The sequence below is a fragment of the Elephantulus edwardii genome, unplaced genomic scaffold, assembly GCF_000299155.1.
Source record: "Elephantulus edwardii isolate Elephantulus edwardi_28Jun2011 unplaced genomic scaffold, EleEdw1.0 scaffold00040, whole genome shotgun sequence".
Classification (NCBI taxonomy): domain Eukaryota; kingdom Metazoa; phylum Chordata; class Mammalia; order Macroscelidea; family Macroscelididae; genus Elephantulus; species Elephantulus edwardii.
In genome coordinates, this window is record NW_006399790.1 from 9,432,216 (window position 1) to 9,460,210 (window position 27,995).

General features: G+C 42.1%; 1 protein-coding gene across 1 annotated transcript; it reads right to left on the reverse strand.

Moving 5' to 3' along the window:
- Positions 1 to 9,875: 9,875 nt before the first annotated feature.
- Positions 9,876 to 13,430, reverse strand: NR0B1 (nuclear receptor subfamily 0, group B, member 1). The gene is made up of 2 exons (XM_006885103.1): positions 12,497 to 13,430; positions 9,876 to 10,126 (listed from the first exon to the last, which is right to left on the reverse strand). Exons 1-2 carry the CDS (start codon positions 13,428 to 13,430, stop codon positions 9,876 to 9,878), a joined length of 1,185 nt encoding a protein of 394 aa, XP_006885165.1.
- Between the last annotated feature and the right edge of the window lie 14,565 nt (positions 13,431 to 27,995).

Here is a 27,995-nt window from a genome sequence, read left to right on the forward strand (position 1 = left end):
ACTCAGAGCGACCCTATCTTTCTATAACTACCAACATTTATCAAAGTTCATAGAGTTTCTGGAGGCATGTTGTTTTAGAAGTGGATGCCACTACTGCTTCCAATATATATACATATATGTGTGTGTGTGTATATGAGAGTGTATATGTGTATGTGTGTATATAAAAATGTGTGTGTGTGCGTGTGTATATATATGTATACTTACATACACTTTTCCCCCTATAGAGCACTAGCTCACCTTGGCATCAGTGGCTATATTTAATCATATTTCATCTAACTGAAATTAGAAGTAAGTTCAAGGGAGGGGAAAGGGAGGAAAATGTGCAACCATGAACAAATGAAAATCCAAGTTTTCTTTAAGCTTTTGTTAAAATCACAATTTTTGAAAAATAGGGGGAGGAGATGGAAATAAGCCCAAAAGAAAAGAAAACAGAGCAATACATTGTAGGGAGAACAGTCAACCAGTGACAGAACAACAGAGTGGAGCATCTGTAGCCAATAAGGCAGAATTTCTCAGGGGGTATTTAGGTTCTGCTGGCCTCCCTCCAAAGACCTTTTATACTTGTTGCTGAACTTGCTCACCAGCTCTCCACATCCATCCTTCCCGCCCCTCAATTGTCCAGGTGCCCGTTTCCTAAACAAAAATTTAGTTTCAAAAATAGTTTTCTCGTCACTAAAAACCAAATTCCTACTTTCTGGGTGTACCTCTTCTTGCTAACAAGCGTTATAAGAAAAAAAATAAAGGAAACAAAGAAGGAGGGAAGGAAGAGAAGGAGGGTGGGAAGAAGAGGCAATCAGATTTAGTGATTCTGGTTAAGGTGTGAGCCTTTCGGTTTGCATCAGTAATTTAGAAGAAGAATATTATGAATCAAACTAATCTTTGCTGGTAGTATCAGTCCCTCGGAGGTGCATACCTGGAAGCCCAGGACTACCTTCCCTGTGTTGAATGTGGACTTTCACCCATTGCCTGATGAGAGAAATTTCTCAGCACAGTGTCACCTGCCAGCTAACATTCATATTTCAGAAGTATTGCCATCGTTGTGTGCCTATAGCAGTGTTTGTGAAATATTTAAACAGTTTCTTGCATTTTGCCTTTATTACTTGAAAAGTAAAATATATATTAAAAAACCAAGAAAATGAAAAAGAAAGTGCAGGCCAAATGATTATTTCCATCACAATATTAACTGTTATTGAACTTATGTGTCAACCATGGGTTCAACTATTTCTTTTTTGGGGGGCAATTAACTATTTCTTAAAGAACATTAGTGAACACATATTAGCCACCCGGCTTTTAAAGGACGGCACTGTTTCAAGTTTATACTTAGGAACAAAGAAAACAAGATGGCAAGTGAAGTTTGACATCACAATGCAAGAAGTGTAAAGTTTACCAGTTACCAGCTCGTGGGTCAACATTGGCTCATGTCAGTGACATATGTGTCAGAGAAAAGATGTAATCATAATGTTTTCAGTAGCTGTCTTTTTGGAAGCGAAATGTCAGGTCATCTTCTAAGTGCCTCTGGGTGGATTCGAACTTCCAACCTTTTGGTTAGCAGTTGAGTGTAGTAACAATTTGCCTGATCCAGAAACTTCATTTGTAAAGGTTACATGAGTCTTATTCCCTTACCCACAAGAATAGAAAAGATTTGAAAGTTGGAATGGAGAAAAGGATATCTGGGTGAGTAGTTTGTGCCTTAAAGAATCCCCAGGTGGTATTTCCCTGGTCTGTCCTTCTGCCTGTTTCTCTCTCTCTCTCTCTGCAGACCAAGGAATCCTGCCCAGGAGACCCCTTAAAAAAGCTTCATTAGCTTAAAAAAAAAAGAATCCCCAAAGGTGGCTCATAGAGGTACTTTTCCTTTCAACTAAAATCAATAGTAGAGCTTCAATCAGACAGTTCATAGAGCACATCTGTGTCCTCTGCCATTTGGGAAACACCATGGATTGGCCAATGACTCTCGCAGGCAAATCAAAAGGGCAAGAAATAGGCTGACAAGCTTTGATGGCCGAACACAGAAGAGGTGGGTGAGTTGAGTAGTGTGGGAGCAGACTCATGGGGGTAAAGTAGCTATCAACCATCAGTGGCTCTGAAGAAGCAACAAACTCGTTCTACTCCAAAGACTCAGTGGGTATACATCACTGGTTCTATCAACATGAATGAGGTAAAAGTTATCTATTTATTTATTTTTTAACATTTCCATTAACCACAAAGATAGGGGATGTTGCTGTGACATCCACTTCCTAAACAACATGCCTAAGGGAAACTCTATGAGCTTGGATAAATGTCGATAGTTGTAGAGGGGCTTCAGGCCTTTTGTTCATAGGCTCACTATGAGTCGAGCTCAACTTGAAGGCAAACAACAATTATGATGAGAGAAGAAGGGAAAGAGGCCAGTTTTTTGAGTGGCTTTCTGTTTTGTGGCTATTGTCTGATCTAAATGGATATACAATCTTATATATTTACAATTTCAAAAATACTAGAGGGATTGTCCCAAGAAGAAAAAGAGAAAGTTGAGGGAAGGGAGGTGTTACTGAAATACAACTTTCTTGGTTTTTTGCCACAAGTGAACAGATTGGAAACTGAACAGTTATTTGTATCTGATGAAATTTTTTTCCCCCCTGTTACTCTCCCTTATTGGAACTTCTGCAAAATGGGAGACAACCTCCAGATGCAGATGAACGTTGGGGGTCTTAGAAGGTAGCTTTTTGTTTGTTAATTTGCTCCTGTGAAATCGATATCTGACCCAGAAAGGCAGATGATTTCTGTATTTCTGACCCGATGCGCACTTTTTTTTTAAAAGTGGGTCAGTTTGGACTCTAAAGCTAATTAGGTTAAAAGGACTTAGGGAAACTTTGCCTGTCACTTGGATTTGGCACATGTTACTTTGTCCCTGCAGTGTCACTGCTTTGCTGCCACTGAAGATAAACTGCTGGGTCATCTTTTTTTTTTTTTTTTTTTTTTTTTTGTCTCTGTGTGTGAATTACAGATCCTACTTGCCTGGACTGGACCCTAAAATGAAACGTGATCCTTTCTGCCCTGGCCCTTTTCTACTTCCACTTGAGGTGTGCCAAACAGAAGACTAGCTCAGTGAACAGAATGTGGCCTCTAAAACTGTGGCAGGCTTAGGACATCCTTTTGTTGGGCCCTAAACTATGAAACTTTAGGCATGTTGCAAAGAGGGACCAGTCCTTGGAGAGAGGCATCATGCTTGAGAGGGTGGAGGGACAGTGGAGGAGAGGAAGACCCTCGATGAGATGGATTAATTCAGTGACTGGGGTAATGGGGTTAGGTGTGTCAGAGTCAATTAAATTGGCTCAAGACAGAGCAGGGTACACAGCCCTAAGAATTTCCGGAGGCTGGAAAGCACATAACAACAAACAATGAAAAGTGGGCTTTAGTGGCCCAGTGATAAGAAACTGCACTACAATCCCAATATCACACAGTTAAAATACACTAGCTGTTCCATAGGAGAAGAATAGGCCATCTCCTTCCATGGAATCAACCGCATCTAAAAACCTGCTATGGGTCGGTTTTGACTTCACAGTACACAACAACAACAAACTGTGGAAAAAGCAATCAGCTCTGGTGGCCTGATGAATAAGGAGTTGTGCTGCCAACCCAAAGGCATGTGGTTCGTATCCATCAGCTTCTCCACAGGAGAAAATGGACAATCTCCTCCCAAGTGATTTACAACTTCTGAAAACCCGCTGGAGGGTCAGCTTTGAGTTGACTCTGACTTCAAGGCAGATCATAATGAGTTAATGATAGTGATAAATCTATGAAATCATCACATGTACTGCCTGGACTAGCACCACCACAAAATGCCTTGTTCTCTGATGAGACCTTTGAAATGGAGCTGCTGCTCTGCTCTCTATTTTGGATACTGAGAAGGAGTACATTCCTAGCTTGTGAGCCCTGCTGAACATGGCAAAGCAGGGCACACCACAGGGTCTCTGACCGCTCTGCCCACTCCTGACAAATCCAGCTCTTGACCTTCTCTAGGGATGTCCCACTGCTGATAATTTAGGCATTTGTGGATTAGTTCCATTTTACAACAATGGACTGACAGCCTTACTACTTCCTTCCATAATCTTTCTTCTGGCACATGCATACCTCACTCAGATTACTAAATGCAGCTATTCCCAGAGAGAAATGCATCTGTTTTAGGTGCTCAAATACTGCCTGGAAGGTTAAAAGTTCAAATCCACCCAGCGGTTCTGTAGAAGAAATTCCTGATCTGTTTCCATAAAGATTCCAAAACAACAACAAACTCCCAAACTCAGTGCCCGGAAGTTCATTTTGACTCATAGGTCAGAGCAGAACTGTCCCATAGGGTTCCCAAGATTATACATTTCCCCAGAAGCTTACTGCCCCACCTTTCTCCTAAGGAGCTGCACTGGTGGGTTCAAACCGTCCACTTTCCAGTTAGCAGCTAAAGACTTTAATCACTGAGCCACCAGCACTCCTTTGCCATAAATATTACACTTTAAAAAAAAAAACCTGTGGGGTCTCTGCTCCATCACATGGGGTTGTTATGAGTTTGAATTGACCCTATGGTAGCTAACAATAACAACGATAATAGGATGCTCATTGGACTATTGATCAGGACAAGAAGGATGGGGATTGTGTAAACCCATTTTGGAAACAAAAAAAAAACCCACCTGAACAATCACTGGTTCACCCTGACTGATTACTGAACATGAAAGTGTCTTTCTGGTTAAGATTAGAGAAAATGGCTTTGCTAAACGGTATTTCTATTTCCAACTTTTTGAGAGAGTGCCTTACCACCTTTCATGGTGGTTACACCATTTTCCACTCCCACCAGCAGTAAATAAGGGTTCCATTCTCTCCACAAGCTCGCCAGCATTTGTTGTTTGCTGCTCTGTTGAATTTTGCTGTTGTTACTGGGCTGAAATGATATGTCATAGTTGTTTTTTGGTTGTTGGCTTTGTTTTTTTTTAATGTCTCTGAGAGCTGGGAATTTTGAATATTTCTTCACGTGTTTGCCATCTGAATGTCTCCTTTGGTGAAGTGTCTATCCATATCCTGTGCCCATTTTGTGATTGGGTTGTTTAGCTTTTCCTCATTGAAGTGCTGGAGTATTCTATACATTTTGGATATGAGTCCCTTATCAGAGATCTTTTCCAGTCTGTGGCTTTCAGAGCTGCCACCCAAATAGATATATGCACACCCATGTTCATTGCTGCATTATTCACAATAGCAAAGAGATGTAAGCAACCCAAGAGCCCATCAACAAATAAACGGATAGGGAAAAAATGGTATATCCACACAATGGAATACTATGCAGCTATGACAAACAAGGAATTCATAAAATATTACACAATATGGGTGACCTTGGAGGACATTATGCTAAGTGAAATATCTCAGTAACAAAAGGATAAATACTGTTTATCACCACTGTTACGAGACAGGACTGATATGGGGGTTGGGGATACACTAAGAAAAGAGGGTATAAATAATAAACACTGTATTGGAACAGATGAAGAAAAGAATTGTATAAAAGGAATATACAATTAGGTTTTATTTGTATGACAACAGTCCAGAATAAGAAAGAGGTGCATAGCAAAGTGTACTGGAGAGCATTAACGGATGAAATTATGAAACAACAAACCTTTATTTTATTTTATTTTTTTTTTAGTGAACTGGGGAGATTGTTAGGGAAGAAAATGTGCAACAGTGAATGAATGAAAATCCAACTTTTCTGTAAACTTTCATTTAAATCACAATTTTAAAAAATGTTCAGTAAAAAAAAAGAAAAAGGTTTTGTACAAACACAAGATCTGGAGAGGGAAAATAAACAACAGCAATGACGAGGAAGGAATGTGGAATCACAACTACTGACAGAGACACACTGATTTTGTTACAGGGGAGAAAATCCGATACCCAGGAACCTAGAGAGGCTCGAGGGAGGGAGGTGGGGGTTTTTCAGATCTGCTTCTTTGCTGGGAAAACTTCCCCATGCTGCTTTTCCAAGAGGCTACCCATGCTTTGAATTCAAACTGACTGCTGAGCCTAAATCAAACCTGGAAATGCTGGCAGTAAGATGGCAGGGGGTAGCCCAGCTCTCGCTATTTCTCCTGTAACACCACCTTGAGGTAGATAAACTGAGGTCATGGACAAGCAAGCCTGGCTGGAACTGACTGACTCAGGCAGTCCTTCTAAAACCAAGGACTCAACCGAATTAGCCAGGTTGAACTGGGAGCCTGAGGACCAAATGTCCCACCGACAAGGCCACGTTGGTAGCCCTGTTAACCCGATTGGTTGATGAATGCATTCCTGCTTGGAGTATCATAACATTGTAAATAAACTCTTCGTTGCCAGAGAGGGTGAGCCCATGTGGCCTCTGTGATTGCACCTCTTATAAGTATACACTGAGACTAGAGGTTTCAAACTGCCCAGAGAGAAGCTATTATACTTTCATACAATGGAACACTATGCAACATTGGGAAATAAAGAAAAATTGGGGAAATTTTGCATAACATGGATGGATGTAAAGGACATTATGCTGAATGAAATTAGTCACAAAAGGACAAACATTGTATAAGGCCACTATTACAAAAAGCTAAAGAAAGCTTACACAGAGAATCATACTAGTGTGGTTACCATGGATGGGAGCAGGGAGTAGAAAATGAATTCATTAATATAGGTGAAGGGAGAAGCAATATGGAATGAACGGACAATCAAATACTATGAGTATTATAATCAATGTTAGGGAATAAAGTTCATGAGTGACTGAAAAACAATGTGCTTTGTAAACCTTCACTCAGATTACAGTTAAAAATAATAAAAAAGATGTCTAGGGAGCGGGGGAGAGGGTATGACAGTACTGGTGATCTGCTTCTAAAAGGTCACAGCCTTGAAAACCCTATTGAATAGGGGACTTTGGTGGCCTAGTGGTAAGAATCTGTGCTGCAATCCCAAAGGCCTGCGGTTCGATTCTACCAGCTGCTCTGCAGGAGAAAGATGGGCAATCTCCTCCCGTGCAATTACTACTTCTGAAAACCCGCTGGAGGGTCAGCTGTGGATTGGTTCTGACTCGATGCAACAACAACTGTGCACACATAGGGTTACCAGGCGTTGGAAATAACTAGATGGCAACTAACGGCAACAACATCAAGACACAGCCTCAGCCCTAGAAGGCATTTAGGTCAGTGACTCCTTCCTGGCCATGATTGTGCAGTGTCTGAACTGATTGCCTTGGACCCAGTTAAAAAGGTCCACACAGAAACTAAAAGAGACTGGCTTTCGAAGATAAACCTTTGGGATAATGGTATTTGTTTTAATTGGCAAATCCAGAACCCCTAAAATGCTTAAAAATAAAATAATAATAAAACTCACTGTAGTCGAGTTTATTCCAAACCATAGTGACCCTACAGGACAGAACATAGCCTCCCTGAGGCTAGAAACCTTTTTGGAAGCTTGATTGCCACATCTTTCTTCTGCAGAATCAAAGATGTCTATATCATACAAAAAATATTTAATAACCTTTGCAGTGAACTGAATATGTTAATAATAAGCATTTTCTTACTCATGTTGTTGCTGTTAAGCACCATCAAGTCATCTATGACTCACAGTGAATCTCTGAAGAACGGATCTGAACCTTGTCTGATTCTGTGCCACCCCCACCATCTTTAATGTACTTGATTGAGCCCTTGGTGACAGTCACTGTTCCAGTTCATATTGTTGAGGGTCTTTCTCTGATCGTCAACTCTTAGCTGACCCTCTAGTGGGTTTTCAGAAGCAGTAAATAGCATGAGAGGAAATTGCCCATCCTTTTCCAGTGGAGCAGCTGGTGGATTCAAACCTCAAGCCTTTGGGTTGGCAGTGCAGCTCCTTACCACTAAGCCACCAGAGCTCCCTCTGTTATTCATAGGTGGATGTATATTTAGTGCCCTTAAACTTCATCCCAGGACAAGGAAGAACTAATTCTACAGATTGCATTTGAAGGGACAATAGGAACCAATAATAATATCGCTTTATGATTTAGGGTTTATGATTAATTCAGTGTGATAGTTTTGTAGAAAATTAATCTAAAAGGTAAGACATAACTAAGGTTTAGAATACTGTTGTTTGGGATTATAATCCTTCTTTATAGTCTTTAGGGGTCATTGGATATTGCAAACAGTACATGGCTACTAACCAAAAGGTCAAAGGCTTGAGTCCACTCTGCGGCACCTTGGGAGAAAAGTTTGGCAATCTTCTTTTGGAAACTCGGCCGTTGAACAATCTGTGGAGCACAATTCTACCCCAACACACATGGAGTTGCCTTGAGTCAGGATTGACTTGCTTGCAACTGGTGGTTTATAGCATGTAAGTTTCCTGTTGAACTGCCCCTGTTTCAAATCCTTAGCCATGTACAGGAACATTGCTGCATGTTAATATTCTGAAAAATCTTATCCTTCACAGACTGTTGCTGTAAGGACTAGAGATTGTTACTTGATTGGTAGTCAGATTGTTACTAGGGTGTAGAGACTCCTCCACAAAGCTAATGGAATTAGAGATGACAGAACTTTTCCCCCACTGACACCAGTCTATTACAACTTAAGTCTTAGGATGCTGTCTACAAAGAACTTCCATTTTCTTTATGCTAATCAAAGTTTATTCCATTTTAAAGCCTTCTTTAAGCTCTGACAGAAGTCTTTTCAATCAAGCTTGTGGTTGACATGTTAAAATGCATTTTAACTTAAAATTTATGAATTCTGTTTTCTAACTCATGGTGACCTCACGTGTTACAGAGCAGAATTGCTCCACAGGGTTGAGTTGGCTGTCATCTTTAGGGAAGCAGACTGCCAGGCCTTTCTTCCGTGGCACTGTGGGGTAGGTTCAAACTGCCAACCTTTAGGTTAGTAGCCAAAGCAAACTGCATTCACCTTCAGAGAGTGAACAAACTTGTAAAAATAGCTTGTTACAAGAATATGGAAACATCCATTAACAAATGGATTGAAAAATGTGGTACATTCACATGATGGAATACTATGCAGCACTCAGGAACAATGATTTCAAAAAATGTCACATAACATGGGAGAGGCTGAGAGCATTATTCTAAGTGAGCTCAGTCTCACAAACACTGTACCACACCATTACTGTAAAAATAAAAGAATAACTAGTAATATATGTATGAAAGTCTAATAGGGCAAGGAGAGAGAATGGGAAAACTGAAGTTGGGCAAAGAGGATATCATGAAGTCACAGCATTTGATAGGTGAAGGGAGGGAGTGAAGGAATTAGGAAAGATCAGTGGGGACCTGAAAAGGGGAATGATGAGCATAGATCAATGGTGATTAATTTTATAAAACCCAACAGATAGGAATGATTGTATGAAACACAATGTATACAGATTTTTTTATTCAAACCAATATAAAATAAATGTTTTTAAAAATAGCTTGTTAATGCAGTGCCCTGCTCTTGTAAATATGTATAGGGGTGGGGTATGTTTGCAAATATTATTCGCAACAAAGCAGTATGGAACACAAGATTTTTTCAATCCTATGTCACATACTTCGGACATGTTGCCAGGAGGGACGGGTCCTTGGAGAGGGACGTCATGCTTGGGAGGGTGGAGGGACAGCGCAGGAGGGGAAGGCCCTCTATGAGGTGGATTGATTCAGTGACTGGGATAATCGGGATGGGAGTGTCAGAGACAGTGCGAATGGCACAGGATAGAGTAGAGTTCAGGGCTGTTGTACATAGAGTCACTGATGGCACATAACAACAAACAACATGTCACAAAAGGATGTTTCCCCCTTTAATTGAATAGAAAAAGACAATGCATGTAAAAAGAGTAAGAAAGTTTATTATAGAACTTTTTTTTACTTGTCTGCCTTATCTTTCTCACACTGTGCTCAGATGGCCCACAGGCTTCTATAAATTGGTACAGAGCATTTCCAGCATCATGTCATCCATGCTCACTGTACCAATGATGGGCCTGAAGAAGAGTTCAGAAATGACACTGGTGTTGACGAATCTCAGCAGGGAAAGAACGCCATTCAGTTCCACCGCTCTGGCTTGCTGCCGCCGCCCTCTGTGCACCATCCTGATGTGCTCTTGGAGGATCTGCTGAGTCCCCCACTGAAGTCCCTGGATGTACCTCACACAGTGCAGGCCGGGGAGGTCTGGAGGAGAAAAGGGGGGAGGGGGAATTAAGTTACAAATGGCTCAACCTTAAACAAGTGCTCAGGCTTCTTGGTTTAAGGGGATTTTTAAGAGTAGGGAGAAGATGCCAAACCCATCCCACTTTTTTCAGATACAATGCTTTCAAAAATGAAACATGGGGTAATTCTTTTTATTTACGGTTAACTACTGTTCTGATGTACATAGATCACTATGTCTCAGATTCGATCAGAGAGCAACTGGGGAATTTTTGGTTTTGTTTTATGTTTGCACACTCCCATTTAAAACAACCCACATTGGCAGTGAGCCAACAACTGCACACGTAATTTAACATAAATGCAGTAATGTTTAATGCCTGATATCAAATGCTTATTATAGTATTTAATGCCTTACAAGTTTGCCATTATTGCTCCAGTTCACCACCTATGTGAATAAGAAGAAATTATTATTATTTTCAGAGGAAACACTTCCTTTTACCTCTGAGAAACGGGCCTCTGTTCATGGGCAAACAGCTTTGCCAGATGACAAATATTTGACTACCCTTCCTCCAACTGCCTACCATCATAATAATTATCCAGTAAGATGGTAAACTTCATAGCCATAAACTACAACTCACAGGTCCCATTGTTATTAAAATGTACCTGCATGCTTATTTTAATCTTGAAGATCATAATAACTGAAAAGTTAATTCTTGACTCGTAGCTCAGTGTACCATGATTCTTGTGTTGGAGACACAGACACACACACTGGCTCTAGGGAACATTTCAAATTTAACATATTTAAATATGTTCTTTTAAAGTAAGAGGCCTTTGAAAAGATAAGGCTGTTTAAAGGCTGAAAAGTAAACATGAAAACGTCATCTGATTGAAACAGTTCAAAAGTAACTTTTCCCCTACAAAAATGCATTACTCTCTTGTTCCACAATGTGATAGCTAAGTGAAATTAAATGAATACAATATAAGACAAATTAAGTGCATACAAATTTTATAAAGAATGTGGTAAGAAGAGTCTTAATTCAAAAGTTCTTTGCTCCCCCCCCCAATATAGTAATATTGCTATAAAGTTCTTGTATTTAAAGAAGTACCTGTTACCTCTTTCGATTCAACTGAGGTCAGTGGTGATGTTAATGATTTTTTTCTACAAACTTCAACAAAAGAGTATTTTTAAAAGCCATGTGCTAATCAACAATCATTAAATAATCAGTCAATATTCTTTAAATATAATGATAGCAAAGGGTGAGAGTCACTCCTATTACAGGCAAATAACAGGTTTGGTAACTGAAATAAAAACAAAACAAAGCAACACTTGGAATGCAAGTTCTTATTCTGATTACTCCAGTCTGTGCATTCATGTCTACTACTACCCACAGCTGGAGACTTGATTTGATTATGCTTAAATTCCATCTATTAAGTAAGCAGCAGCTTGCGTGAAATTCTTCCAGCAACCTGAAGCTCCTCTAGGTCTAGATCTGTGCTCCCTAAACCTTCATAGTGTGAGCTCTACCTTACTTTTCCCTGCTTTTATGCCACACCTCCTTTTCACTCCTCAGGAAGTGTTTCCCTGAAAGCAGGTTTACCCTCAAAGTACTCACGAAAGAGAAAAGCCAGGTAGATAAGAGTTCACCGTGGAAAGCAGGTGAATCTGCGTTTATAACACAGCTTGACTGCTTACGTGCCTATTGTAAAGTAAACTCTCCTGGGACTTGGCTATCAAATCTGTAAAATGAGATGGAGAGTGCGGGGTCAAATAGCCTGATGAGGTCTCTAAATCTAAAAAGCAGTGCTCTTGTCACCAGCATCTCTCTTTCCTGGCCCTTTGCTAGCCTAATACTGACTTAGAGGAAGGGATAGTCTGAATGATTTTGACCCGAAAAATGACAACTCTAGGGCACACTCCTCAGACATCAAACCCTGTGGACCCCTAAATTTTCCTTTCTTGCCAGCCTTTGTATGTTTTTTCTCCAACAAAGAAGTTTCCACAAACTGCAGAAGCGGGAGAAGTGGGCTGCAGAATGAGCTGCACAATGTGCAGGGAGTAAAAGTTTCAAAAAGCTGTGCTTCTGGGTGGAAAAGACAACTAGAGATAGCAACTATCTTGGCCCTTTAAGGCATCAACTTTTACTTTTCTTTTTTTTTAAACAACTAGTACAAACCTCTCTTCCCCTCAAGTTTTTGGCAGCAACTCACCCAGGAACGATTCTTGCAGGCCCTCCAAGTTTGAGAAACTGATTCTGATTTTTATCACCTGCGACCCACACTCTCCGGACCAGTGAAAACTCAGTAGAACCTGCCCCCTACCCGCACGTGCACAGGCACTTCCGGAGGGTCTTCTGAGCTGGGGAGAAGTCACTGAGCCTGGCTGATATGCCTTACCCGGGTTAAAAAGCACGGTCCCCTTGAGAAAGGCGTACTCCTTGGTACTCATAGCCAGGCTCCAGCACTTGGCCAGGAAAGCCTTGATGGCTTGGACTTCGGTGGCCGTGGGCAGCTGTGCCAACAGGGTCTGCGGCGTGGGCTGAGGCGCTGACTCTTCGCTTGCGCTCTCCCGCCGCCTGGTGGTGAGTATCTTCTGCAACACGCTGGGCTCGGAGGCCTCCACCGTCTGGAAGTGTATATGGTCCTGGGCCAGCTGCAGCAGCAGCAGTGACCCCCAGCTGCTTCGCACCAGCACCAGCTGCTGGTCCAGAGGCAACACTTGGAAGCAGGGCAAGTTCTTGACGAAGTGCATCGTCTTCAGCAGGCAGGCTGAGGCAGCCTCACACACCACCTGGGGGTTCTGGAGGGCCACAGGCCTCTGCCCATCACACAAGGGGCCCCACAATGGGGTCCCGAGTTGCACCTCAGGCGCCTCCAGAGCCACATTCGTTTGCTTGGCGCCCAAGGCCAGGTGGTTGAGCTTGTTGCCCTGGCGCAGTGAGTCGTCACTGCCCAAGTACCAGCGGTACAAGAGCTCCAAGGTCTGGTCTCCCTGCAGCCCGTCCGTGCCCCCTAGCCTCTGCGGGACACACGGTGCCTCGGGCGCGTCCGGAGCCACGTGCGTTTGCTTGGCGCCAGTGAGCAAGCTGTAGAGGATGCTGCCCTGGCGCGGGTGGTCTTCGCCGCAGAAGCAGCAGCGGTACATGTGCGCCACGGCCCGCCCGCCCTGCAGGCTTTCTCTGTCCCCTGGCTGCGCTGAGCCGCACGAGCAGCCCCAGCACGAGCCGCGCAGCGGCGCCTCGGGCGCCTCCGGAGCCTGGCGGGTTTGCTTGGCGCTCATGAGCATGTTGTAGAGGATGCTGCCCTGCCACTGGTGGTCCTCGCCCGCCATAGCCCGCGGCGCCGGCAGCCCTGCTCTGCCCTGTGGCTGCCGCCTGGGACCTATTTATACCGAGCGCGCATGCACGCGCGTTGGCTTCCTCCGCCCGGGGAAGGGAGTGGAGGAGGCCAGGACGCAGCGCTCCAGTATGGATGCCCCTGACCTCGGTCCTCAGGGGGTAGATGCTTCTTCATGCCTGGGAACTGAAGAAAAAGGAGGCGGAGAACTCCCAGCCACTTCTCTGCCCTCTCGTGACTCCTGCCCCAACCTTGGCATGAACGGAGCAGAGCGCCAGGAGCAGAGAGTTGGGAGCGCTGTTGAAACTCTGTTACATCTTGGGGTAAAATTTGCTCCTTTATCAGGAGGATGAGGTACCTAAAAGGGTGGAGAGATGTATTTCTATGCAAACTTTGTAAACTTTCCTCAAATGATCACAGCTTTTCCCTTATATATTTTTGTATGGATAGCAAAGTTTCGTTTTCAGGCACCTTCGAAAATAGCGACTATATTATCAGTAACATCAGGTGTGCTGGTGGCGCAGTGGTTACACACTAGGTCAGTTGGAATCCACCAGGGTCTACACCAGAAAAAGACGGGAAAGTCTGTGTCTGTAGATTTAACCTCTTAGTCTTCTTTTAAATTTAACTTTTTTAATTATTAATTTTAATGAAAATTTACAGACTTTGGATTTCCATTTATTGTTAAACTTTTCTCCCTGTCCACCTCTCCCCCCCCAGTTCGCTCTTCTCTTTGAAAAGTAAAAGAAAAATTCTTTTATTGTTATACAATCTCCCCCTCTGCCCCCCAGGTCCACTCCACTATACAGCCTTCCTTCTGGACTCCTGTCATGACAATAATTCGTAATCACATATCCCTATTAAACAGTTTTCTCCCTCATCTGTTTCAATGCAGTATACATTGTTTATCCCATCTTTCTCAGTCTCCCCCCCATCCCCGATGTCTGTCCCATTCTACAGCAGTGGCACTATGCAGTATTTGTCCTTTTGTGACTGAGATATTTCACTCAGCATAATGTCCTCCAGGGTCACCCATTTTGAATAATATTGCATGAGTTCCTTGTTTTTCAATGCAGCACAGTGTTCCATTGTGTGAATATACCACAGCTTCTCTATCCATTCGTTTGTTGATGGGCACTTAGGTTGTTTCCAACTCCTTGCTATTGTGAACAAAGCCGCAATAAACATGGGTATGCATATATCTGCTTAGGTGGCGGTTATGGTTTCTTGAGGGTATATTCAGTAATGGAATTGTTGGGTCAAATGGTATCTCGATTTGCAACTTTTTTGTTTTATTATTTTTGTGTGCGTGTACCGTCAAATCATATCTGACTGGTACAGGAGGAGATTGTCCCTCCTTCCCCGGCAGAGCATCTGGTGGATTCAAACCGTGCACCTCTGGGATTGTAGTTGCAGCTCCTTACCACTAGGCCACCAGAGCTCCCCTAATTTGCAACTTTTTGAGAAAGCACCATACAGCCTTCCACAGTGGTTGCACCACTTTACACTCCCACCAACAGTGAATAAGGGTTCCAGTTTCTCCACAACCTAGCCAGCATTTGTTGTTTGCTGTTCCATTAAATTTTGCTGTTCTTATTGGTGTGAGATGATATCTCATAATTGTTTTGATTTGCATCTCTCTTAGATCTGGGGATTTTCAACATTTCTTCATATGCTTGTTGGCCATCTGAATGTCTTGTTTTGTGAGGTGTCTGTTCATATCCTGTGCCCATTTTTCAATTGGATTGTTTACTTTTATCTTGTTATGATGACCCTTTAGTCTTTTTAACGCATAGCAACCCTATAGGCAGAGTAAAACTGCCCCACTGGGTTTCCAATTCTGCAGATTTTTTTTTTTTAGAATGCCATAATTTATTTTTTTCTTTTTCATTTTTAAAAATTTGCAATAATTTTTTTGAAATTTTACACTGGTTTACCTACAAAGTTCATGTACCTTGCCCCTCACACCAGATCTCCCGCCTTCCGCAACCCAACATCAAACCGTGCAACCCCATGATTACCACCTGCCTATCCTCACCCCTCTAGTCCTCCCCTCCCCTCCTTACATCCTCATACACATTTTGTCCGTATGGGACTGAGTTAGTTCACTTAGCATAATGCTCTTTATTTCCTTCCAAAGTAAGTAGTGATTTACAAAAATCGTTACTTCTGCCTGCTTCTAGTATTCCATTGTGTGAATGTACCATAGATTCCCCCCCCCCTTGTTGCTTGCCATCAAATCAGATCCAACTGGCACAGGAGGAAGTTGCCCCTCCTCCAGCAGAGCATCTGGTGGATTCAAAGAGTGCCCTTTCGAGATTGCAATGCAGCTTTTTGCCATGAGCCCACCAGAGCTCCCTATCATAGATCTTTTTTTCTTATAAAAAATATTCTCTTTATTGATTTTGTTCAATGTTCTGCTATCCAGTTGAACTGTACAAAATAAAAATACTTCCATTAAGAGAGGCCCAGAAAATAAAGTTTTTTTTTAAAAAAAACAAACCCAAAACAAATGACATTAATAGAGTAAATAGTTATCTGCTTACCCAGTTAGAGAATTTTATATGGGGTTGGGTTTCAGATTAGTTGACCTCATTTGAAACTCAAATCTAGTTTCCTACAGAAACATTCTTGTCTCTAGGCTACATTAAGAGAGTAAGAGTTGAGTTTACTTTTTTAATTTGGAGGAAATATATCCGATTTTCTTTTTTTTTTTAAGGAAGCTGACTTCCATCACTTTCTCCCCTGTAGGGCTGCTGGGCTCAGACTCCAACTCTATTTGTTTAGCAGAACGTGCTTTAACCACTGAGCCACCAGTTTTGTAAAAGTGCATAACCTTGGAAAGTCTCTGGGTAGTTCTCCTGTGCTCTATAGGGTTCACGTGAGATGGAACTGAAATGAGAAAGAGAAATATCTGGAAGCTTCAATTCTTTGATCCTCACAGGCCACACAGTCTCCTTCCCTGAGCCATCAAAAGCCACTAAGCTCACTGGGTCACCCTACTTGCCTCTTGTGCTCTCTCATTAAACAGCTGAATAACTGAAAAGTCACAGACTTCTGGTCCTCAGCTTCCTTATCTGCAGAATTTAAGGTTGATAGCAGTACTCTCTTGGGTCTAAGACTGAAGTTGCAGAGAGGAGATTGGATGGTGCTATAGGATCCTCCCCCCTTTTTTTCCTTTCTTTTACTTTCTCTGTGACCTAGGATTCCCAGCCCCAGAGAGAAGGGAACTCCTGGAGGCTGCCTATTTTGCATTCCACCTGAAATTTTGTACTGCCTGTGAGATGTTCTGTTGCACAGTGGTTAAATCTCTGGCAAGGGCAGGCACCAAGTTACCTTGATTTTAATCCTGGCCCTGCCACTTTGAAGTTCTCTGACCTTGGGCAGTGTTTTAGTTTCCTCTGTTGCTGTCACAAATCACCACAAATGTAGTGGCTTAAGGCAACACAAATTTATTCTATTACCGTCTGGAGGTCAGAAGTCAGAAATCCGTTTCACTGGGCTAAAATCAAGGTGGCATTTGCTCTTTCTGGAGGCTTTCAAGGCCAATCTGTTTCCTTTTCTACCTTCCAGAGGCTGCCCACGTTCCTTGACTCCAGGCCATATGCTTCCAACCTCTGTTTCTGTCATCGTATCTCTCCTGACTTTTCATTTTTAATTGTCATGTCAATGAAAGTTTACATATTATTTTCTTTCAATCATTCATGCACATTTTATTCCACAACACCAATTATAGTCTGATCATAACTGTCTGATCATCTATTCATTCCACATTGTCCTTCCCTTCACTTATTCCAATAAGTGTTCATTGTCTATCAATCAATTAATATGCTACTCCCACCCCTCCTCTCTCCCTGGTCACCATACTAGAATGATTCTCTCTGTATTTAAACCTTTCTCAACAGTCGTTGTATATGTATTTGTCCTTTTGCAAATTATTTATTTCGGTCAGCATAGTGTACAATAGACTTATTCATGTTGTATAGTATTTCATGAATTCTTCATTGCTTTACAATGTTGCATAGTACTTCACTGTGTTAATGTACCACAGTTTGTCTATCCATTCATTCATTGATGAACACTTAGGTTGCTTCTACATTTTAAAAGCTCTCTATAATCATCTTGGAAAACCCAGTTAACCCAAGATAAATGCCCCATTCTTTTTTTTTTTTTTTTTTTTTGCATGTGCACGTACATTCCTTAACCCAGACTGAATTAATAGGTTGCTTGGCCCATAATTGTAATACGTTGTTGCTGTGTATAAGTCAGGAAGTGATCCATAGCTAACCCTCCAGAGGGTTTTCAGAGGCAGCAAATCATATGGAAGGAGATTGCCCATCTTGTTGGCAAGGCATTTCCTTACCCCTTAGCCACCCGAGCTCCCTCAACTGTGATATTTCATGCTATTCCATTGCTATTTCATTGTTTCATTAGTTGTCATTCCAGCATTCAAACTATTTTAGGTGGACTTTGTGGCTGTTTAATTTCTCTTCCTTATGGATCCACTGACGAGCTTTGCTAAAAACCTTCACTACTTTGCCCCCTCTTCAGTAGCCAGTACATTTGTCTTTTATCATACTATCCAATTTTATTTTATCCCTAACACAAGAATCTGATATGATTTATTTATCTAATTTTTCAGGGCTTTTTTTTCACTGATATGAAAGTCCCTTGAGGGATAGGATCTGTCACCATGAATCCTAGCAACTAGAATAATGTCTGGCACACGGTAGGTGCTCAAGAAGAGCAATTGGACTTTTAGATAGCTCCTTGCCTCAACATAGAGGGCAGGCATTGCCACACTGCTGTTGCTGCATTGACCCTGGAGGAAGGAGGGTTGGCCTTGTTGTAGAGCTTGCTGGTGGCTTATTTTGAAGACCCTCAGTGAGATATTTGTGGCACAGATTCAAATGTAACACATGTGAGGAAGGTGCAGGAAGGATACGGCAGTACTTCATTCTGTGTTGTATGAGTCATTATGAGTCGAAACCAACTTGACAACATTTTGACTCAGTGTGACAGTACCTTTGACTCTTAGAGTCTAAGAAGACAATTGGGTTAATACTAGCTTGCGCCTTAATGATGTAAAATTGAGCCAAGCTCGAGTCTTTTTATCTGTGAAATCAGAGATCAAAAAATTGCTATCAACTAATTTTAATTTATGAACTCTGGCCCACCATCCTTCAAGAGTCTTTCTAAACTCTTTACATCTCATCATTATATTGAAATCCTCCCTGGTGGCCTAGTGGTGAGAAGCTGTGCTGCGATCCCTAAGGTACATGGTTCAAATGTACCTGCTGCTCTAAAACGGTGTAGGGTTGTTTGTTTGTTTGTTTCACTTGTTGTGTACCATTGAGTCAGATCCAACTGGCAGCACAGGAAGAGATTGCCCCTCCTCTCCAGCACAGCATTTGGTGGATTCGAACTGCACACCTTTGGTATTGCAGTGCAGCTTCTTGCCACAAGGCTACCAGAGCTCCCCTCTAAAATAGTTTGGATACTGGAACAGCAACTAATGAAACAGACAATGAAATAGCATTGCCTACATTACAATTGAGGGAGCTCTGGTGGCTAAGTGGTAAGGAAATGCCTTGCCAACAAGATGAGCAATCTCCTGTGTGTGGCAGAAGGATGGGCAATCTCCTTCCGTGTGATTTACTACCTCTGAAAACCCACTGGAGGGTCAGCTGTGAGTCGGTCCTGACTCGGTGGTACACAACAACAACAACAACAACCATTAAACCTATTTTTATGACTTTAGTCATTCACACTTCACACATTTTGAATGCCTTTGACTTTGACTCTGGCAGTGTCTAGAAATGAAACTCAAGCGCAGCCCTGAGAACCATGAACTTGTAATATATTGGTTATAATTGTTATTTCCCAAGAGAGGAATCTTTTGATTATCTTGTGCTTTTTGTGCAGTTGTGATCCCCTGTTCAAAACTTTGAAGGACTTTGCAGGTTCTCCAGGCCGGCTGTTGCTAAGGAGAGATTTCCTGTGTATCCTTCACAAGTATTCATCCTTGAAAACGTTAGGAGAAAATGGACTTTATTGTTTCACTTTCAATTTATCTCCCACCCCCCTTGAACAAATAGCTCCTGAGGAACAAAATTGCCCGAACATACACGTGCAGAGATTTGAACCACGTAAATCTAGCCTGCCAGTTGTTGTGGGTTTGTTTAGTTAAGACATAACTTTCTAAGGCAGGCACTGGCTTCTTCGTTTGATTTGTTCTGTGTCCTCAGACAACTATGACAGCTAGACAAAAGGACACTCATCAACTGCACCTGTCATATGCTGAGTCTGTCTACAACTGCAATTTGGATATTTATACTGACTCACTGGGCAATGACCTTGGTGATTTGGACACCCGCTCTGCAGAATCCATTATCTGTTCCAGCTCAGGGACGGAGTAAAGCCACTCTGCCTGCCTGGATGCAACCTTCAACTTCAAAATAATGCCGTTTTCACCAAAGACTGTAGCAGTGCAGTCCAGGTGGGGATAAAGCCTGGTGAAATTGTAAAATTGACCTTTGCACAGTAAGCTGCTGTTGACCTGGGGAAAGCAAGACGATCTGAAATATGATACGAATTTTCAATCTGGGTTTAAAAGAGCTGGACTACCCTAGACTTTGGTTCCTTCAGCAAACTGTAGGCAGGGCTGAACAGTAATGTGTTCTTTACTTCTCAAGATAAATATTAGACAAGCATGACAGTAAAAGTGTAGTGGCTGATTAAGTCCAAGAGATGGTCTCCCTCCATTCCGTGTTAACATCTAGACTGTTTAAAGCTATGTTTAGGGAAGAATTCATAGAAAATGTAGCTGTTGACTCATGAGACTTCTGAAGACCAGCAAATCATTGTTACCTTCAGATGCTGAGCTGGGATTATGACTATAATGCTTCTTGTAATCCTGAAAAGTCAGTTTGTCAACTTGTAATCCTGAAGCCAACTTCCCGTTGATTGTAGGGGAGGTCTGGTGGCTTCGTGATAAGGAGCTGTGCTGCCAGCGCAAAGGCCTGTGCTTCAAATCCACCAGCTGCTCCTCTGGAGAAAGATAGGATAGGCAATCTCCTCCCGTATGGTTGACTGGAGGGTACTCTACTGGTTGGTTCAGACTCAATGGTACTTAACATCAATAACAATAGAATTGTAGCCTTAAAATGGTTGTCCCATTGCTTGACAAATATTAACCTTTAAATCAGAGCCGTTCTGGTCCACATAGTTATTTCTTCCAATGATGGCAGCAATTTCCATTATAGACTAATTTTGCATCAGATTCTGAGACTGTTTCCCTCTCAGCACTGGGCCAATTGGCAGCACCATGATAGATGGAGAAGAGATTGAGGTTGTTAATAATTGCAGCTTGCTCAGTTCCACAATTACCACTCTTAACACCAGCAGTCAGGAAATCAAAAGACAAATTGTATTAGATAAATCTGCTGTCAAGGACCTCTCTAGAGTATTGAAAAGCAATGTTGTTGGTATAGAGACCAAGGTGTGCCATGGTCTTCACAATTACTTGCTATGCATCAGAGAGCCGGACAATGACTAAGGATGACAGAAGAAGAATAGATGCCTTCATGTTGTGGTGCTGGAGAAGAGTCATGAACATACCGTGAACTGCCAAGAAAACAAATTGGTCTGTCTGGGAGAGGGTGAAACCAAGTTTCTCCTTGGAGGCTAGGATTTTGAAACTCCATCTCACATACTTTGGGCATGTGGCCAGGAGAGACTGGTCCCTGGAGAAGGACATCATGCTTGGAAGGGTGGAGGGACAGTGCAGGAGAGGAAGCTCCCGGATGAGATGGATTGATTGATACAGTGACTAGGGCAATGGAGGTTGGTGTGTCAGAATTAGTGAGGCGGGCTCAGGACAGGGCAGGGTTCAGAGCTTCAGTACATAGGGTTGCTATGGGTTGCAGGTGATTCAATGGCACATAACAATAACAACTACAACATTCTTAGAAAATCACTACCCACATCATTAAAGCTTTGGTGTCTTGTACATTGCCTGGTATATTGAAGGAACTCAATAAAACATCTGCTGAATGATAATAAGTAGTTTCCACAGCTCCCCTACTTTTGAGGATCTTTTAACTGTACTAGGTTGCCCAACCTTTACTCCTTTCCCTTGGTTGTGTAGACTATACAAGCCACCTATGTAAACCACTCTGATTTCTAGTTTGATAATGTCCAAAAATGAAGGTAAAGAAGTATTTTTGTGTTTGCTTTAGGAAGCTATTGAATGTATGAAATGATTTTGTAGTCTTAAATATATTATCAGTACATTACAAATGTGAATTACTGGAGCGAGATTGCAATTTTTTTAAAGTTGGAAGTATTAGACTTTATGAAATGATTTATTGCCCAGCAAAATTAAATCTATACATTTGAGAGTATCTGTGCAGACATATATTAAATGCATTTGAAATAAGGCATCACTGTAGTTGATAAAGGGAGCTCTGGTGACCTAGTGGTAAGGAGATGTGCTGCCAACCCAAAGGCATGAGGTTTGAATCCACCAGCTGCTCTGTGGGAGAAAGAGGGACAGTCTCCTCCTGTGTGATTAACTGTTTCAGAAAACCCACTGGAGAGACAACTATGGGTGGGTTCCTACTCAATGATACACAACAACAACAACAATAGTTTGTAATTTAGGCCTCTGGAGAGGCCTCTGACAGCAACTTGTCTTCTTTTCAGCTTAAAGGCTGAGGTGATCCAAGCCATTGTATTCTCAATTGCATCTGAGAGTTGGACGATGAACAAAGATAATAGAAGATGCCTTTGAGTTGTGGTGCTGGAGAAGAGCCTGCGGCAAGAGAATAAACAGGTTGGTCTTGAAGAACGGGAAACCAGAGTGTTCCTTGGGGACAAGGGTGGTGAAACTTTGCCTTACAATATTCGGGCATGTTGTCAGGAGGGGTCAGTCCTTGGAAGAGCACATCATGCTTGGAAAGGTGGAGGGTCAGCATAAGAGAGGAGGGCCCACAACAAGGTGGTTTGACATAAGGCCTGTAACAATGGGCTTGAGTGTGTCAGAGATGATGAAGATGCGACACGGTGGGGAAAGGTTCAGATCCATTTTTCACAGGGTTGCTGTGAGTCTCTGTTGACTCTATAGCACAAAGCAACAACAACACAGCTGACAGAATCCACAAGAAGTCAACTGCTAACCCAAAGGCTGAGCATCTCTGGTGCTTTGAATCCACCAGCAGCTCCACAGGAGAAATGTGAACAATCTCCTGCTGGCAATTTACAGCCTTTGAAACCCAAAAGAGGATCAGCTAAGAGTCACTTCTGACTCAATGGCGATGAGAAAGAGAGAGGTGATAATAAGGAGCCCTGGTGGCATAGTACACAGTACAGCTGCTATCTCTGACTCTCTCCAGACTACATCTCTTAGAGTACTTCATGCTACCATTAAGTCCCGAGACGTTCAATCCTTAAGGTAGGGAGGGGTCAAGCAGCAGAAACAGGAAAGACTATTTTTCCAACATTGGATATTCATTTGTCCTGCCTGAATGCTAATTTATCATCATTGCCACCCAGTCTTTTGTAGATGCTGCTCCCATTGGCATCCAGTTAGTTCAGACTCATGGCTGACAGTCCAGCAGATTTCCAAGACTCTAGACCGCATGGAAGGTGATTGCCCAGCTCTCTCCCTCAGAGTCACTGGTGAATTGGCAGTGAAACAGCACAACTTCACCAGAGAGCCACCCCATAGTTTGCAAACTTGTGCACTGTGACTTTACATCTATCTCTTGGATATTCCTAAATGCTTGGGCATTAGGTCCATCTTTTCAGATGCTACATCTGTTCAAAGGGGATGGAACCAAACCAGAAAATCACAGGCCTCTAGGCAAGACTTGATAGGTGACTGGATCCAGGTCCCCAAACTACGTTACATGTCACTGGAAGCTTTCCGTATTTCGTACGTATATGTCCTCAGCTCCCCGTAGCCAATCTAGTGGCGAATCTTATCAACTCCACTTTCTAAATATAACTCGGATCCAACACCTTGTTATCATCACCATCACTACCACTTTATTCCAAGCCACCATCATATCGGACCTACTTCTTGTCACTGCGTCCTCACTGGTCTCCTGCTTCCATCATTAGTACTTTGTCTACAATCATTTATCAAAAAATGGTAGTAATTTTTTTTGTCAGTAATTCTTAAAGGTAATTAAGATTGTGAAAGTCTTGTGATCAAAGCTCTCAGTGCCCAACACACTTAAAACTTCTAAATGATGAATGTGGATATTTGGCTAAGAAGATTTTGAAGCAAAATGTTGAAGGTGCAACATCTCCTTACTGCTTATAATAAAATACGAAGGGCAGAGAGGCAAACTGAGGAGTAAATTCTGTGAAATGGTACAAGAATGTGAAAATTTATAAAATTGTGTTATAAAAATTAAGAGAGCACATGATTTATGGATCTAGTCAACCATATCAGCAGAAATGCTGCCAGACTTAAAAGATAAATGCAGGGCTGAATAAAGGAAAAATATCGCCCCCTTGAATTCTACAGGCAGGCAGTGTGCTGAGATGCTCAAGTGATGACATCAGTGACAAAAACAATATTTTTTCTTCAAGAAAAAGAAAGATGCAGGGGTTGGAGCCAACTCTTTCCCAATTCTGAAGGGGAATACCATCACCTTGGTTCTGGAGAATAGGGCTGTTGCCCAAACCCAAAGGGGTTGGGATCCATGTCAGTGGACTTGGGGAAATCAATTGCTGTCTAAGGCCCAGGGACCACTGACCAGAGTCTGGAGGAGAGAGCCACACTTCAAATGGGCCTCCAGGAGAGAGAATTAGTTTCAAGTCCTATGATTGTATATGAATTTCCCTGCTAAGTTTCAGATGTCCTTGATACCTTTGACCCCTTCCTGGCATCATCAGTCCTTCCTTAGGTAGTTGGCCGTTCAAATCCACCAGTGGCTCCATGGGAGAAAGGTGGGTAATGTACCTGTCATTTACAGTCTCTGAAAACTTGCTGGAGGGTCATCTGGGAGTTGGTTCTGACTTGATGGCAATGTATTCCTTTTGTTTTGAAGAATGGGAATGATGCTTGTTCAAACCCTGTGCATTAAAAGCAGATGCTAGGCTCAAAGGCTTCGCTGATGGAGAGCAATTTTGTTCTAGGATGACCATATCAAGAATCTCACATGTATTTGATTTAGATGAACTTTTGGAGTTAGAGTTAGACCTTGCATGGAGTTAATACTTTTCTTTTGAGATGCTGAGATGAGAGTAAATATATTTAGTACATGGGAAGAAAGTGAATTTCAGGGGCATAAAAAGTAGAGTGTTAGGAATAGAAGCATGTGCCCCCAAAAGATATGCTGGAGTCCTAGTAGTGTCAGTGAATTTGACCTTGTTTGATTAGCTAAGGAATTTCTTTGCAAATATTATCAGTTAAGCTAATGAAGTTATGCTGGAATAGTGAGTCCTAAACATATATGACTGATGTCTTATAAAAAAGAGAACAAACATGGAGACACAGACATACACACGAAGAAAACACCAGTTAGGGATCCATCTAGAAGTTAGGGAATTACCAAGAAATACTCAGGCCATTTAAAAAGAGACAAGGAAGGGTCTTCTCTAGATGTGACATAGATGTTGACACTGATTTTAGACCTCTAGTTATACTGTTAACCCAAATGCCTATCTTCTCAGGCTAATTGAAATCCACCAGCGGTAATATGGGAGAATGGTGGGGAAATATTTTTGTATGCAATTTACAGTCTCAGAAACCTAGTTGAGGGTCAGTGTGATGTCAGTTCTGACTTGATGCCAATGGGTTTGAGTAAGAGGAGACTCAAGTACCATGCAAAAATACATTTCTGTTCTTTCAAGACACACAGTTTTTGGTATTTTTAAATGGCAGCTCTAAGAAACTAAAATGTTGTATCTTCTTTTGTACGATAAATTGTATGGGACAAGACAGAGGAATTCACTGCTGTGTTGCAGAACTTTGTACACATTAGTTGACCAATAATGTGACTGATGCGTTTCTGGGTCTACTGCACCCAACTTCTACACTGAAATTTCTTTTAGTTATCCTGTTGATTGAGCAGCTCAATCTTGACTAGTCCAAGGAAACTTTCTGTATAAATTATATGAACAATTATCTAGTACTGTTTCCTTCTCTGCTTTGAGAATCTATTTCAGAGTTCTCCAAGGTATGGAAACTCTATTTAAGGAGTTCTAGGAGTGTTGAAGAGATTGAGATTGTTAACAGTTTTAGTTTGCTTGACTCCACAGTCAATACTCTTGGTACCAGCAGGCAGGAAATCAAGAGACAATTTGTATTGGAACAGTCAGCTGTCAGGGACCTCTCCAGAGTACTGAAGACTGGAGACTTCAGGCTGGAGACTAAGGTGTGCCTGATTCAGGCCATAGTCTTTGCAGTTGCATGCTATGAGTCAGAGAGCAGGACAATGGCTAGGGATGATAGAAAGATAACTGATGCCTTTAAGCTGTGGTGCTGGAGAAGACTGTTGACTATAACATGGAGACAAACAGGTTTGTCCTGGAGAGGGTGAAACCAGGCTGCTCCTTGGAGGCAAGGATTCTAAAGCTTCATCTGGCATACTTTGGACCTGTTGCAAGAAGAGACCAGTCCTTGGAGAGGGACATCATGTTTGGGAGGGTGTAGGGACAGTGCAAGAAAGGAAGACCCTCGATGAGATGGATCAATTCAGTGACTGGGGTAATGGGTGTAGGTGTGTCAGAGACAGTGATGTTGGCACAGGTTAGAGCAGGGTTTAGGGCTGTCATACATAGGGTCGCTATGACTTACAGGCAACTCGATGGCACATAACAACAACAACAGTGGTCTAGTTGACATACTTTGGGCATGTTTCAAGGAGGGACCAGTCTTTGGAGGGGGACGTCATGCTTGGAAGGGTGGAGGGATAGAGAAAGAGAGGAAGACCCTTGATGAAATGGATTGATTTAGTGACTGGAGTAATGATAGTGGGTGAGTCAGAGACAGTAAAGTTGTCATAGGATAGAACAGGTATCAGGGCTGTTGTACACAGGGTCACTAAGAGTTGCAAGCAACTCAATGGCACATAACAACCACAACAATGGCCTAGTAGTGTGCTGGTAGGGAGCACTGGTGTCCTAGTGGCAAGAAGCTGCACTGCAATCCTGAAGGCACACAGTTTGAATCCCCCAGCTCCTCCATGGGAGAAAGATTGGCAATCTCCTCCTGTGTGGTTAATTGCCTCTGAAAACTCACTAGAGGATCAGCTATGGGTCGATTCTGACTCGACAGTACACAACAACAACAACAACGGCCTAATGGTTAAGGAGTTGAGCTGACAACCAAAAGGCAGGCAGTTTAAATTCACCAGTTGCTCCTCAGGAGAAAGACGGGCAATCTCTTCCCATGCGATTTAGTTACTGAAAATGCACTGGTGAGTCAGCTAAAAGTCAGTTCTACATAATCATGAACAACAGCAACCAAGGTAGAAAATGCTAACCTTCTAAGTAGGCTTTTCCCTTATGTATTTTCTAGGTCATACTAGGTCATACATTTCTAGGTTATCTGCTCTGGTTTATTTACTGATGTAACCATATCTCTCCTCTTTCTTCTAAAAATGTGTCAGATCCCTGTCCCACTGAATATTTTCTTCACAAAGCTATAATGGATTTATCCCATCTGTTCCATTTTAATTTCTATTTTAAGACTTTGTGAGAGAGATAAATGTATGTGCTCCACCTGCTACCTTGAGCCACCAGCACCTAGGTGACACTTTATTAAACAGAAAAATGTTGGGCATAACAGTTGGAGTAACAAATGAAAATGGTTGAGAATTTAAATAGAGTGAAAACTATACCCTGACTTGTGAAAACAGACCACTCTTAGCATGAAAAGTAAACGAATGGTTGGATAATATAATTTAGAAGAATTTTTAACAATTCCAGAGACTATTCTCCAGACCATTCTACCTATTTAAACTTTATGCTGAACAAATAATTTGAGAAGCTGGACTTCTAAAAGAAGAATGTAGCATTAGGATTGGAGGAAGACTTAATCAACAACCTGCAATATGCAGATGACACAACTTTGCTTGTTCAAAGTGAGGAAGACTTGAAGTTCTTCCTGCAGAAGGTTAAGGACTATAGCTTCCAATATGGATTGCATCTCAACAACAAGAAGACAAAAATCTGCATCACTGGACTGATAAGCAGCATCATGATAGATGGAGAAAAGATTGAACTTGTCAACTATTTCATCTTATTTGGGTCCATAATCAACATTCTAGGTGCCAGCAGTCTGGAGAATGAGAAAGTCTGCAGTTAGGGACCTCAGTAAATGATGTCAGTTGGAAGACTAAGGTGCTCCTGATTCAGGCCATGGTCTTTGCAATCACTTGCTATGCATCTGAGAGCTGAGCAATGAATAAAGATGACAGAATTGATGCCTTTGAGCTGTGATGTTGGAGAAGAGTACTGAATACCCTATGGACTGCCAAAAGAACAAATAGATATGTCTTGGAGAACGTGCAGTCAGAATGCTGCTTGGGGGCAAGGATGA